Consider the following 12,756-nt stretch of genomic DNA (forward strand, 5'->3'; position numbering starts at 1 on the left):
TTGAAGACATGTTAAAATTAGTTTTATTATTTTGATAAAGAAAAAAATCCCCCAAAGAATTATTTGTCACACTGTTTTGTGTCAGGGCTGCACTGAATGGATGGCAGCAAATGAATGGAATGGTAATATTGCTGGCAGACAGCAGCAACAGAGTAGTCAGGACATCACAGTTACATTTAGCAGGGCACAAAAAGAGCTCATCTAAACCCCCTCTTGTTTCTTTCTTAAACATGTAGGTTCCTTATCTATTGCCCGTTGGGAATGTGAAATATTTCTTATTCATCACAGAGATTTCAAATTGAAAATATCTGGGTCTTTTCAACAATATCCAGTTGAAGCCTGTCCAAATCCAGCATCCTGCAGGGACACATGACAGACGTCTGCAGGCTGGACAAAAGCCGTCTAAGGCCGTTTGTCGGGTTTGGTCTTTTTCAAAAAGAAATCTTTAAAATACCACAATCCCATGAAGTGAAGTCAGCCCTAACTTTTGCATTGCATTTTAAATCGACTGAGAGTTAATTCAGAAACTGACTTCCATAACCCATCATATCTATGAGAAGTCCTGCAGCTTTTCCTGCACCACTGCAAGACAACTCAGATGTACAATGACTCGACTGAACAGCCAGATGGAAACCATAGAAATCTTCCTGATAAGGATGATTGTGCCGTTTCTGGGTTTCTGTTGTCTGACGTTTCCATAACAACGACGAATCCTGCCCAGATTCTCTTGAGTCAACTGGAGCCACATGATGCAGGAGACACAAACTTTAAAGTGAACATCCATTCATAAGCATACATCTCTACTTACCCTTTAAATAAACATCTGTTTATAAAAGAAAAAAGAAGCACCACAACCTATGATATGAGGCAAAGTAAAGTCAGGAAATGGGACATTCCTCACCCCCACTCAGTTTAGCATTAGTTCATGTTCCAGGGGGTTCAGCAAAAGCAGAAGGGATTTCTGCTTAGGCTTCAACGTTTCTTTGGAAGGTTCGTTTTACAATTATCCATCCCACCCATCTTCAAAACCAACTCAATCCCTTTGGGGGTTTACTGGGCTGCTGGAGCCTATCCTAGCTACTGTTGGGCGAACCGGTCGTCAGAGCAGGCCTCCACACGGGTGCTTTGTGCTCTCACTCAAAGTCAGTGAAACCTTTGACTTTTTTCTTCATCTTAGCAAACAAAGGGATAAAATAAAGGAAATAAAATAGGCCACCACATGGAACCCAGCAGATGTAAAACCACCTTAACAGTAACATTAGCCTGTAAAGTCAGACCTCAAAGAGAGGCCTCTTCCAAAGTGTCACGAGCACAACATTTCAAACACAGTATAGGACTCACAGATGAAAGAGCACATCCAAACATTCAATCATACTAAATTATCAAACACACACCAACTTCTCTCCAATACGCACGAAGCTGGAGGGACGAGGCAGTCTTGTGTGCACACGCAGGTTCTTATTTCCTTTTTCCTGGTCCTTTTTGCAAAGCTGAAGCGATTCATTTATAGACGGTCCTCAAAGTTCAACAGTCTCTGCCATGAGGCCCACAGATGACGGTAATTAGGTCACCAAATGGCCTGAGTCTTACTGCCTTTGGCCGAGGAGGGACGTATGTAAGGCCAATATCTTGCACACAGAAGCCAAAGACTTGGTCCAGCCTAAGGGCAGAGGCAAAGGAGATCACAGATTTCTGTGGCAACTTCCTCCAGGTGCAACGACAGGAGGCTGAAAAAGCAGATGGGGAAAGAGAGGCTAACTCACTGGAGTCTTAAGTGTAACTGTACCCACTGGTGTCAACCCCAGCCCCCCCCAAAGGGTACCCAAAATCTTTTTAACTTTTTTCTTTAGTCTTTATATCCCAGAAGCTGTTACAGCAAATTCCATTTTGGAAAGAATCCAAAACAGGAAGAAGGTAGCAAAAGAAGCAAAGGCAAGAGCATCTCCATCCAAGCAGGGAAAACGTTGAATACTACCCAGTGGCCATTTCAGCCAAAGACAGAGTCCATAGAAAACTTTAGAATGGTGAGAATGGCTCTTCGTGGTATCAAGAGGGCGAACAGTTATGGTGTCCTTTGGGAGTGGGATTGCATTATTTCCACGTGTTTGCAGCTTGGGAGATGGAACGCGACGGAATCATGTCCAGCAGATATTCCCGCTGACGTTCAACCGCAGAGGAGGTTTTATGAGCGGACAAGCTGGGGTTCACGTAGGCCATGGTCACACCTGTCAGCAGACAAACACAAAGTCAGTCGCATCCATCTAAGCCCAAAAAGCACGGGCTGTGATTAGCCACGTGGTCTTTCCAAAAGTACAGACAAGGAGCTAAATGCTCAAAGACAAGCAAGAGTAATGAATCCATCAAAGAGAAGAAATGGCCTGCATTTCTCTGATCTAACATCAACATACCAGTGTTTCCACCACTCTGCTTCCTCCAAGCCACCACATTGCCTTGGCTGCCACTGCTGCCACTGCTGCCCTTTGCTCCCTGCTGAAGGGAGCGGCCAGAGACGTGCTTATCTGACCTGCTGCCCAGTGCTGCCGCCGCCGCCACCGCATTTTGGAGTTGGGAAGAGGTATAGGAGTGAGCCACTCCACGAGAGCTCACAGCAGATTGGATGCTGTGAGACAGCTGACTCTGCAAAGACAAATAAGGCGATGAAACATTAAGCCGCACTGAAGATAAAGCTGCGTTCACACCCAACGCCATTTGCCTGGTAAATTGGCATCCTCTGCCTCGGCTGAGATGAGCATCAAATCTGCTGCTCGATTCCTGTTCAAAAATATGTTTAGAAACGTAAAAAGTTTTTAGCCTGATCGCTACATTGAAGCACTGACTGTATATTTCATTTCCGATCCACGGATGATGTTTAGAGGTCAGGTTGATTTATTTGAAAGAGTTCTACAAAAGCATCAAAAAGCATCGGTATAAGAGCTTCAGCATCTGCTGCCAGAGCGGCGTCTGAATGACGGCCGCTGTCAGCTGCACTCCTGTCTCTCTGTGACCCAGTCTGAGGACTTCCCGTCCCGCATTAGTGCAGGGAAAAAAACAAGGATATATCTTCATTGTTGCTTCGATGCAAATAAGAAAAGTATAAACATAATGATTATGAATATTCATGAGGAGAATGATCAGATTCTCCTCCGTGTTGGTTTTGAACTCCACACACGGCTCATGTCATCACTAAATCATGGGCCAAAGCTCGGATCCTGATTGGTTAACGCCATGCAGATTCTGCCCAACGTTTAGATATTTGAACAGAGACTTTTTTTCAGAAACGTCGCCATTGTTGTGCCACTGCAGGGCCCCACACCCAAATCGCGCCGCAGGACCTCTGATTGCAGCAGTGTGTTGACTTAAGGAAACTGGACGGCCCTGATGTGTGAATCGTGCTCGGTGTGAACACAGCCTAAGGCTCTGAAAAAGAACAACTACACTGCAAGAAAGAAGTCTAAAATTCTCTAAATTAAACAAATCTTCTTTAAATAAGCAAACATAATAATAATCTGCCAAAAGGGCAAGAAAAAAGGGCTTACCAAGAATTCCTATTTTAAGGAAAACTAAGATTTTTTTGCTATAAAAACGTTTTTCACATCATTTTTCTTGTAAAAAAGAAAATACGACATTCTTTCTTGACACAAGGGTCTTTTTGCTTTCTTGAGAATCTGCTTTTGCAGTAAAGATCCCACTTAAAAACCTAATAAGATGTTGGACTGAACCTGTCAGACTAACCTGCTTCATAGAATGGTGAGCACCCACAGATCTGTGCTGCATAGCAGGTCGGACCTGCTTGAATCCCTGGGAAAGAAGCATCTCGTTCTTTGACAATGAGGGAGAGGATGAGGTGGTTTTAGAGGCGGGGGAGGCAGAGGAGGAAGAGGAGGCTGTTTGCTGAAGGATGCGCTGCTCAATTTCTTGCTCCTGTTGGAGGGCCTTAACAAAGGCAGATTTAAGCCGACTGGTGTGTTCAGCCTTCAGGACCTTCTTCTGATTGGACGACATGCACTGATCACAGAGGATGGTCCCAGCTTTCTCCTTTCTCCAGCGGGAGGTAAAGTCTGTCTTGCACTGGGCACAGGTATGTGGCTCTTTGGAAATGGAGTTGGCCATTGCAGTAGCTGGTCCTAGATTGCCTTTGTGCATGGTAACACAACACAGAGTTATTCTAGGCTCATACTTCTACATTCAACAGTCAGCGTCACCTGGATTTTGGAGCACTGAAATGTAAACGTATTTACTTACCCCTTCCATGCATTTCCAAAAGTTTTTGCACCACTTCCTCCAAACCCAACAAGTAGATAAACTCATTATTAGCAGCTGAAGGCAAGAAGTTGAATTCAGGAGCCGGAGGTTTGGGTGGAGGAATCTCCAGCAGCGTTTTCTCCAGCTGTTTACGCAGTGCTAATTTAGCAGCAGCCTGTCTGCTCGCTGGAGAATCGTTGATACTTGAGTTTGGTGATGCTGAGGAGCCTTTCAGACCACTTTGAGAAGCCTAAAAGTGAACACAAAATCCTTAGGTTAGACGCACAAAACCGCTCCGAATAAGTGTGAGCAAATCCGACCTTTTACAGGATAATCTGACCTGAGAGATGTTGACCATGACATTGCTGTTGGAGACATTAGCCACTCGGATCAGACCCTGCTGAATGATCCTCTGGCCCTGGACCTGGACGTTGGGGACAGATGCCCTGGGGGCCAGCAGGAGGGGGGGAGGGCCTGATCCACTGTGCTGCTGCTGCTGCTGGCGTAAACTAGCCATCTGCTGGGGAGTCACTGCGATTGGCTGGAGAGCACACAGGCACAAGCAGTAGATCATGACAGGATAATCAGTTGTTGGAATAACAAGAACAGTGAAATTGCTCATTTAACCCTTTAACACCAAAGCTTTAGCTCCAGTTTTTAGTCTTTCGACCACCGTAACTCTTCAACCGTTGACACAATTATTGCCTTGCTCCCAACAGCCCTTACGGGTGGATACAGGCCGTCTGTGGACGAAAAACGGGCTGTAGGGGCACACAGGTGGCCAGCAGGAAGCGTCAAGATCCTAGAGCAGTCAGTGAACCCATAGGACAGCCCTTTGTGCAGACCTCGAGTGCAGCATCAAAGATAGCGATCTATATGCTGGTCGTCACGATGGGTTAAATGAAGCATCATTTCAGAGAAAGTTCACCTCTTACCGCTTGTTTTTGTCCACATGATGAAGTTAAAGCTTATTTTAAAGAAACCAGTGCAGTTGTACAGAACATTTAAGCTAAGTGACTGGAACTTCTATTTCAGGCGAGCGGTTATCACCGTGGATGATCACTTTTTAATGCACACCCAATCAGAATCAAGCATTCACCCGGATCATGGAACAAAAAGGGATAATCCACAGTGATAACCGCTCGGCTAAAAAAGAAGTTCCGGTGACACAACAAATGTTTTATATCACTGCGCCGGCTTCTTTAAAACAAAGGTTAGCTCCATCTGGACAAAAACAAGCGGTAAGAGGTGAACTTTCTCTCTAAACTGATGCTTTATTTAATGCGTTGTCACGGCAACGCACCACCTAACAAATAGTCCACTTTTTGTGAAAAAAGTGATCCAAACCGAAAAAAATAACAAGAATAACGTCCTCAAAACTGACTGAATATTTCTTTCTTTTGTAATGTCTTGACCATGGTATAAGTGGGTTAATAGCCGTCCAGATCTTTGCGTGGAACCGTTCAGGCTTCCACGTCGTGCGTTAATTTCTGATAATGAACAATTTGTCGGCCGTTAACCTTTACTGAGCCTATACCCGGCCAACTGAGCTACCCAGCTGCTTTAATGTCAAAAGTTAAAAGTCAAAAATTTCCATTCTCCTTCCAGATGCTTTACGAAACACTTGCCACACTCACAACAATGGTACGTTCCATTTTCATGACATTCAGAACTGCAAGACACACCTGTGTTCCCTTTAAAATAAAGCTCCTTCAGTCTACAGCCCTCCATGGGCCGGGACGACCCAAAAACCTGTGACTAAAGCCTAACGTAACTCCAACAGATGCAGAAGTGGAGAAATGCAGCCTAGTGCCAATATGCAACCATTTACATAAGTCAAGTGAAAAGACGCTTTTCTCCATGCCACAATCAGCTGGTGACTGCGTTAACGGTTGAACATTTATAGTATGTCAAAGACCACGAGTTATTTAGGTGTCACCGGCAACATCTGGTGTTAAAGGGATAAAACAGGGCAATTTAAAGAATAGGCATCCAGCTGTCATCATAATATAGACTGAAAGCTCTTCACCAACCTGGGCTCCTCTTACCAGCGGGGGCATGACAATCTGAGAGCTGTGCTTTGAATGGACATGCTGGCCTCCCCGTACCAAAGGAGGAGGGATCACTGTGCCCGAGCCACGCCCTGTCACCTGTAAACACCAAATATAATTACATTTACATGATGCGTTTATGTTATGGCCATAAAATATCACAAAAAATGCGTTAGCTTTACTTGGAACTACCAGTATGCATTTTCTAAGAAAAGGGAAAGACTGCGTACTAAGGGCATTACGATTAATCGACGAATGGATGAATGGACGAAATCCTAATATCCAACAAGATTGATCTGTCTGAGGCAAGTTGTTAATCAAATCAACCTATAGCATTATAAAATGATTTAAAACTGTAATAAATCAATTATGATCTACATTAGAAAATACCATTTGATTGAGATCTGATGAGTTTATTTAATGCATCAGTGGACAACACACATGTGATGTCATTAAAACCATCATTCCAGTCCAATGTGTGGACAGACTTTGAATAAAGTCATGTGACCATCCAGGGTCTAGAATGTTCTAAGAATGTTCCCTTTGGATTCTTTGGATGTGGAAAAACAACAGTGGTGAACTTTAGGAAACTAACATGTGAATGGATTTGACATTCATTCTAGTTTACTTGTTTGTTTGGACACAGATTTCATTTTCTCTAGTTTATCTGGAAGAAATCCAAGAATCTGGAAAACTTCACTGTTTTTCTGTCTGAGTCTCACTGCTGGAAGTTCTGGATAAAGATGTTCTGGATCCATTTAGATCAGTGAATCGGATCCAATCGGATCGTTCAGAATGAATTGGATCGTCAATCTATAATTTTGATTTGAATGGAATTGTTTTTGAAATTAATCGTTACACCCCTAATGCATACATTACCTGAAGGGGGCCTTTACTTGATGTCATGGTTCCTCTAACAAGAGGTGGAGGAGTGGCCACTGAGCCACTTGCCTTGAAATGAACCAAACAAGGAGCAGGTCAGTAATAAATCATGTTGCAGACAAAACAAGGACAATATGAACTGAAGTCATGAACATGCATGCAAAATGTGTGTGCAGTACAAGTACTATAGACACCTGGCAGGGACTCAACCCTCTCCCCGTTTACCTTCTGTACAGTACTCTCTTTCTGGATCTGGCTCTGCCGGAGTTTCTTCAGAAGCACTAATTTGGCCTCTTGAAGTCTCAGTTCTTCCTGAAGTTGTTTGATGATCATTTCCCTTTCTTCAGGTGAACTCTTCTGCAATTAACAAGAAAAAAAGAAAAGATTCTCTTTACCCTGTGTATGATTTCATCAAAGAAAACTACCAAGGAATTGGAAAAACTTTGTAAAGTTAAAAACGGCATGTGATTTCAAACAACATAGATGTTTAATTTTTAAAGTTTTAAATCCCAAAAGGGATTACTGCAACAGTGGGTAATTCCTTTCCACAGTTAAAGGCAGGAACTTGACTGCACTGAATACGTATCCTTACCTTCAGTTTCTCCGTGTCTGTTTTTGTGAAGCAATGGCCGTTCATGATTGGACTGGCGGGCTCATTATCGGACAGAACAATCACATCATCTGGAGAAGGTGGTTCTTGCTCTGTCTTGATGTCACTGATGAGAAACACATCAAAAGGTAATCAACGAGCGAGAAACCTTGTAGTTTTTCCATTTGTCCAGTAGATGGTGATATTGAGTCATTTTGCATCAACTAAGGCAAGCTGTAACATGACTGTTTTAGGACAGAGAGAGAAAGAAGACAGAAACCAAGAGATCAATAAAGGGGAAATGGTGGCAGGGGAAGAGCACAACAACCCATTATATCTTCATCAGAAAGTTGCATCAACAGAGCTCCGGTTATCTCTTTTTCAACAACAAAACACCTTTTCAATTCTATGCAACCAAGCGCATTTTCAAATCAGCCGTTAGGTTTTCCTGAACAAATGTGACAGTTAAACAAGCTGATTAGTGAAACCCCATGTTTTCATAAAGCTGAAATGAGGTGAAATTAGCAAACGAGCTACTGAGCCACTTCTACACAGATCTCAAGTTCAGAGGTGTGGATGGAATGGAAAATGAACAGACATGTGCCGAGAGTAGCTACACGACAGCAGAAAGAAGATTGACGTTTGGGTCCAACTGTTATGGTATTCAGTCACTTATGCAGTCAAACTTTGGAAAGTAAGAGCCTGGAAGCTCAGTCCCAATGCGCCACCATGACAAGCCTAACCCCTCCCCTACCTTTGTGGCAGGGCCTGTGGCCTAGTTGGGTCAGTTCAGCCCGGGCCTCAGCTTTCCCCTCCCTCCCAGCTGCTAACATCACGAGCAGAGGTCCGCTGGAGACGCTCAGGAGGGTGACAGTGAGGGGGAAGGGAATAGATGGCCAGGAGCCAACCTATTGTGTACACTTACTCGGTCGCCACTTCACGCAACCCTCCCCCACCCGTGCTCGTTCTTTCTTTACTCCAACTTACTGACTCACGGACTTGATGTTTCTCTTGGCTTTGCTCAGCCCCGTTTTCATAGCCGTTCATTTGCCATCTTCTCCGCTCTCAACAGCTGCAGTCACAGACCAACAGCCCTTCCAGCAGGACAATCAGAGAAATTTACCAGTTCTTCATCTATCTAATCAGAAAACTAATGAGCATTAGAGTGATTAGACCTCATTGGTCTGCTATTAACCTGCTTCTTCCGGTAAAACTATATTGATTTGTGTAATAAACTTCCAAAAACCTTAGCATTCTCAAAGTACTGCTGTCATGGAAATGGCACTTTAAAAATTGAACTTTTCAAAATAGAATTATTTAAATCCATCAAAAGGAAGAAATTCCTCACATTTTTGATGGCTTGTTTAAAAAAAAATACACTCGAGAATCTTTGTAATTACGATCACTAGCAAAAGAATTAGACTTGAACGTGGGCCTTGCTGCCAACATGCGAGATCAGGTCCTGATCGGTCGCTACCATTTATTAAGAACCAGTAACACAAGCATCACAACACACCTGCTTGGTTGTGTAAGGGCCAGTTTTTCTGCATGCCTCAGCTTCAAAATGATCCCACTGCTGAATCAGTGCAGTGGGTTCCTCCATTTAGACAGCAACGTACACCTGCTGAGGGCCACATTGAACTAAGAAAGGCACGACAGCTAATGCTTTTCAATATTTACCAAGTATGCACAACTATCTCCAAAGGAAGATTCTCGTGGGCTTTGTTGCCGTACCACCATGGAATGGATTGAATCCTTTTCAATGATTATTTCCAAAGCCCTGTGACAGACTGGCGACCTGTTGGGGTACAGCCACAGCTCCAGATACCCTGTGACCCCAAAAGGGATTCCCTGGGTTTGATAAATGAATGAATATATGTGGAGTATGACTTCCATACAAACAATAAACTATTCACTTTGGCCTAAAGCAGCAAGCTCTTGGACTGAACCAAGGCCAAAGGTGACAGTTGCTCAAAATGATGATGCACCATAGTCTACGCGTAAGCAGCTGAGCTATATCTGTTTCACTTTAACCGCCATCTCATCGCAATGTATTTATTGCTTCCCAACATGTAATAACATTCTCTTTATGGTCATGTGACACACCCGTTTTCCATCCTGTGCCCTACTTTCAACTGCTTCTTCCTTTGTTGAAACCATGGCAATGGCCAGTTTAAAACCCGTTTCAACACATAGCCTTAATTTTGTAAAAAGTGTGAGGCAGAGTTAAGGTGCTGCTGTGGGAGAAAATGGAGCCTGGGCCTCAGGAGCCACAACGTTTTCAGAATGGGGGCAGGCTGCAGACAACCACACAGCAACTTCCTGTTTGACTCCTATCAGACCACTTGCTATTGCAAATCTAAACAGAAAAACAACAAGAAAAAAACTTGCAGCTTCAAGAGACACCTCTGCATATGAGACATTTTGCTATTCATTCACACACACATTCAACACCTTTGAGGTAAAAAAAAAAAAGAAGAAAGATATGTGTTAAGGCCTGTTCACACCGGGACGAATTTCGCCCGCGATTTTCGCCGACGTTTAACGGCTCGTGACTAAACAAAGGGCACCATTGTGAGTGTGCACACCGACGCGAAAAACGCCACGCGTCAAAGCGTCACTTTTAAAAAACGCCTCGGGTTTGGTCTTTTTGGTTTGACGCGTCGCATCGAAAAACTATTCGACCAATGAGAATGGCGCTTTTGCACACGTGTCTGGAGCTCCTGAAGTTACAGTAAAACACAACTTGGGGGCGCTCAAACACAAAACTGCCTTGCTGAGCACACATACCAGCGAAGAAGATAGACGCCGAGATGCATCTACTCAGCCGCGAAGAAATAATGACGGACATTCTAAAATATCCCCGAACCAAGCACCAGTTGGAGCTACTGGTGCTGGAAATATTCATGTTTTCTTTGTTTGATTCTGACAAGCGCGTAAATACTTGCTCTCTTTTTCTGAGTGAAAAGCGACTTTAAGAAGCCTAAAGTTGTGCAGCGCCACCTTGTGTACAGGAGTATTTCTGTTTACATTAAGCGCCATCTAATGTCAGGGAATGAAATTGCATGTTCGCTCGGCTCATCGTCAGCGAAAATCGCCTGGGTGTGAACACAAAAAAACGTGGCGAAAAACGCTGGCGAATAACGCCTGGTGAATATTCGTCCCGGTGTGTACGGGCCTTTTATGGGACTCTTAAGCTTCTCAACAAGACATGTGGCCATTTTGGGATCTGTTCAATTTGATCTTATCATATCAAGTGAACAAGACAATTTGAAAAAAGCAACAAAGTGTTTGGATATTATTTAAAGGGATGTAGATGGAGTTGTCCACCATGAAAGTTTAAAAGCCCAAACCAAAACAGTATCACACACATATCCACAAAAACGTGTTTATCGTCTTCTTCTGATTGTTGAGCAAATAAAAACTTTAAGAAAAACTTTAGAAAAACACTTTGGTCCATTTGGTTAATCATTAACTTATTTTATGTTGCAAAATGTCTCACCTTTTCGATGTGCTCATGTCAACAGGTTCATCTCCAGTTTGCACCTCCACCTTAATGGTTGCCTTTACTTCCCCCGTCTTAAGGATACTGGCTGCTATCTTAGCACTATGCTCGTTCTTTACCCTGACATCTTCAGCTCCAGATCCCACAAGGGCTAAAGGGGTCACGGCTGGGTCACTTTTCTCCAGCTTCACCCGTTTGCTGTCCATGTCTCCCAGGGAGTCACCAACAGATGCATGGTCCCTCTCCAGAGCCCGCTTCTGGCTGCGAGTCTGACGCACGGCCTCCTCCGACATGGCTTCTCTCACTCTGGAGATAAACAAAACAAAAAAATGCAAAAACCATCAGAAATGACTGTAATTGCAAAAAGAAAACAAGGCAGTTCGATTGCAAGGAGAAGAAAACCTGGAGTTGATGTCGCCTGAAAAGTTACAAAAGATACATTACTCAAAACAAATTAGAGATCCTGTTATTTACACAAGTTATATTTTTTGGTCTACATTATCATAAAAAATGGTGAGGCAAAAAAGTATTTAGTCAGCCCCCAGTTGTGTTAAGTTCTCCCACTTAAAAAGATTAGAGAGGCATGTAATTTTCATCATAGGTATATTTCTCAACTTTAAGAGACAAAATTAGAAAAATAAACCTCAATACTTTATATATCCTTTGGCTGGGCCACTCCAGGACCTTGGAATGCTTCTTATGAAGCCACTCTTTCGTTATCCGGGCAACGTGTATTTGGGATAGTCGTCATGCTGAAAGATCCAGACATGTTTCGTCTTCAATGCCCTTGCTGATGGAAGGTTTTCACTCAAAATCTGACCATACACGGCCCCATTCATTCTTTCCTTTACACGGTCCCGTCCTGGTCCCTTTGCTGAAATACCGTCCCAAACCATGATGGTTCCACCCCCGTGCTTTACAGTAGGTATGGTGTTCCCCTGGTGTGGTGTAGTGTGTTACTGATGGTAGCCTTTGTTACTTTGGTCCCAGCTCTCTGCAGGTCATTCTCTAGGTCCTCCATGTGGTTCTGGGATTTTTGCTCAGCGTTCTTGTGATCACTTTGACCCCCCGGGGTGAGGTCTTGGGGGGAGCCCCAGATGGAGGGAGATTCTCAGTGGTCTTGCATGTCTTCCATTTTCTAATAATTGCTCCCACAGGTGATTTCTTCACACCTGTTGCTGATTCAGTCTCCCAGCCTGGTGCAGCTCAACAATTTGATTTCTGGTGTCCTTAGACAGCTCTTTGACCTTGACCATAGTGGGGTTTAGACTGTTTGAGGTTGTGGACAGGTGTCTTTATATAGATAACCAGTTCAAACAGGTGCTAATAATACAGGTAATGAGTGGAGGACAGAGGATCCTCCTACAGAAGCCGTTACAAGTCTGTGAGAGCCAGAAATCTTGCATGTTTGTATGTGACGAAAAATTTATTTTCCACCGTAATTTACAAATAAATTCTTTAAAAATCAGACAATGTGATTTTCTTTT

At 43.5% G+C, this 12,756-nt stretch overlaps 1 protein-coding gene across 2 annotated transcripts in view; it reads right to left on the reverse strand.

Moving 5' to 3' along the window:
- LOC101167110 (transcriptional repressor p66-alpha) overlaps positions 1-12,756 on the reverse strand; it is a 29,673-nt gene continuing 16,917 nt past the window's right edge. Inside the window, exons 2-11 of one of the 2 annotated variants that reach the window (XM_011473510.3) lie at positions 11,267-11,575; positions 7,768-7,891; positions 7,401-7,532; positions 7,173-7,244; positions 6,291-6,392; positions 4,583-4,783; positions 4,243-4,492; positions 3,733-4,133; positions 2,409-2,637; positions 1-2,225 (exon numbers count right to left, since the gene is read on the reverse strand). In XM_011473510.3, the coding sequence (XP_011471812.1) occupies positions 2,092-2,225; positions 2,409-2,637; positions 3,733-4,133; positions 4,243-4,492; positions 4,583-4,783; positions 6,291-6,392; positions 7,173-7,244; positions 7,401-7,532; positions 7,768-7,891; positions 11,267-11,562 (1,941 nt within the window). In that variant the 5' untranslated portion in view covers positions 11,563-11,575 and the 3' untranslated portion in view covers positions 1-2,091. Of the gene's footprint in view, positions 2,226-2,408; positions 2,638-3,732; positions 4,134-4,242; positions 4,493-4,582; positions 4,784-6,275; positions 6,393-7,172; positions 7,245-7,400; positions 7,533-7,767; positions 7,892-11,266; positions 11,576-12,756 lie in introns of both variants that reach the window. The other variant, XM_011473505.3, reaches the window with a different exon arrangement.

This window comes from Oryzias latipes, chromosome 4 (genome assembly GCF_002234675.1).
Source record: "Oryzias latipes chromosome 4, ASM223467v1".
Taxonomy (NCBI): domain Eukaryota; kingdom Metazoa; phylum Chordata; class Actinopteri; order Beloniformes; family Adrianichthyidae; genus Oryzias; species Oryzias latipes.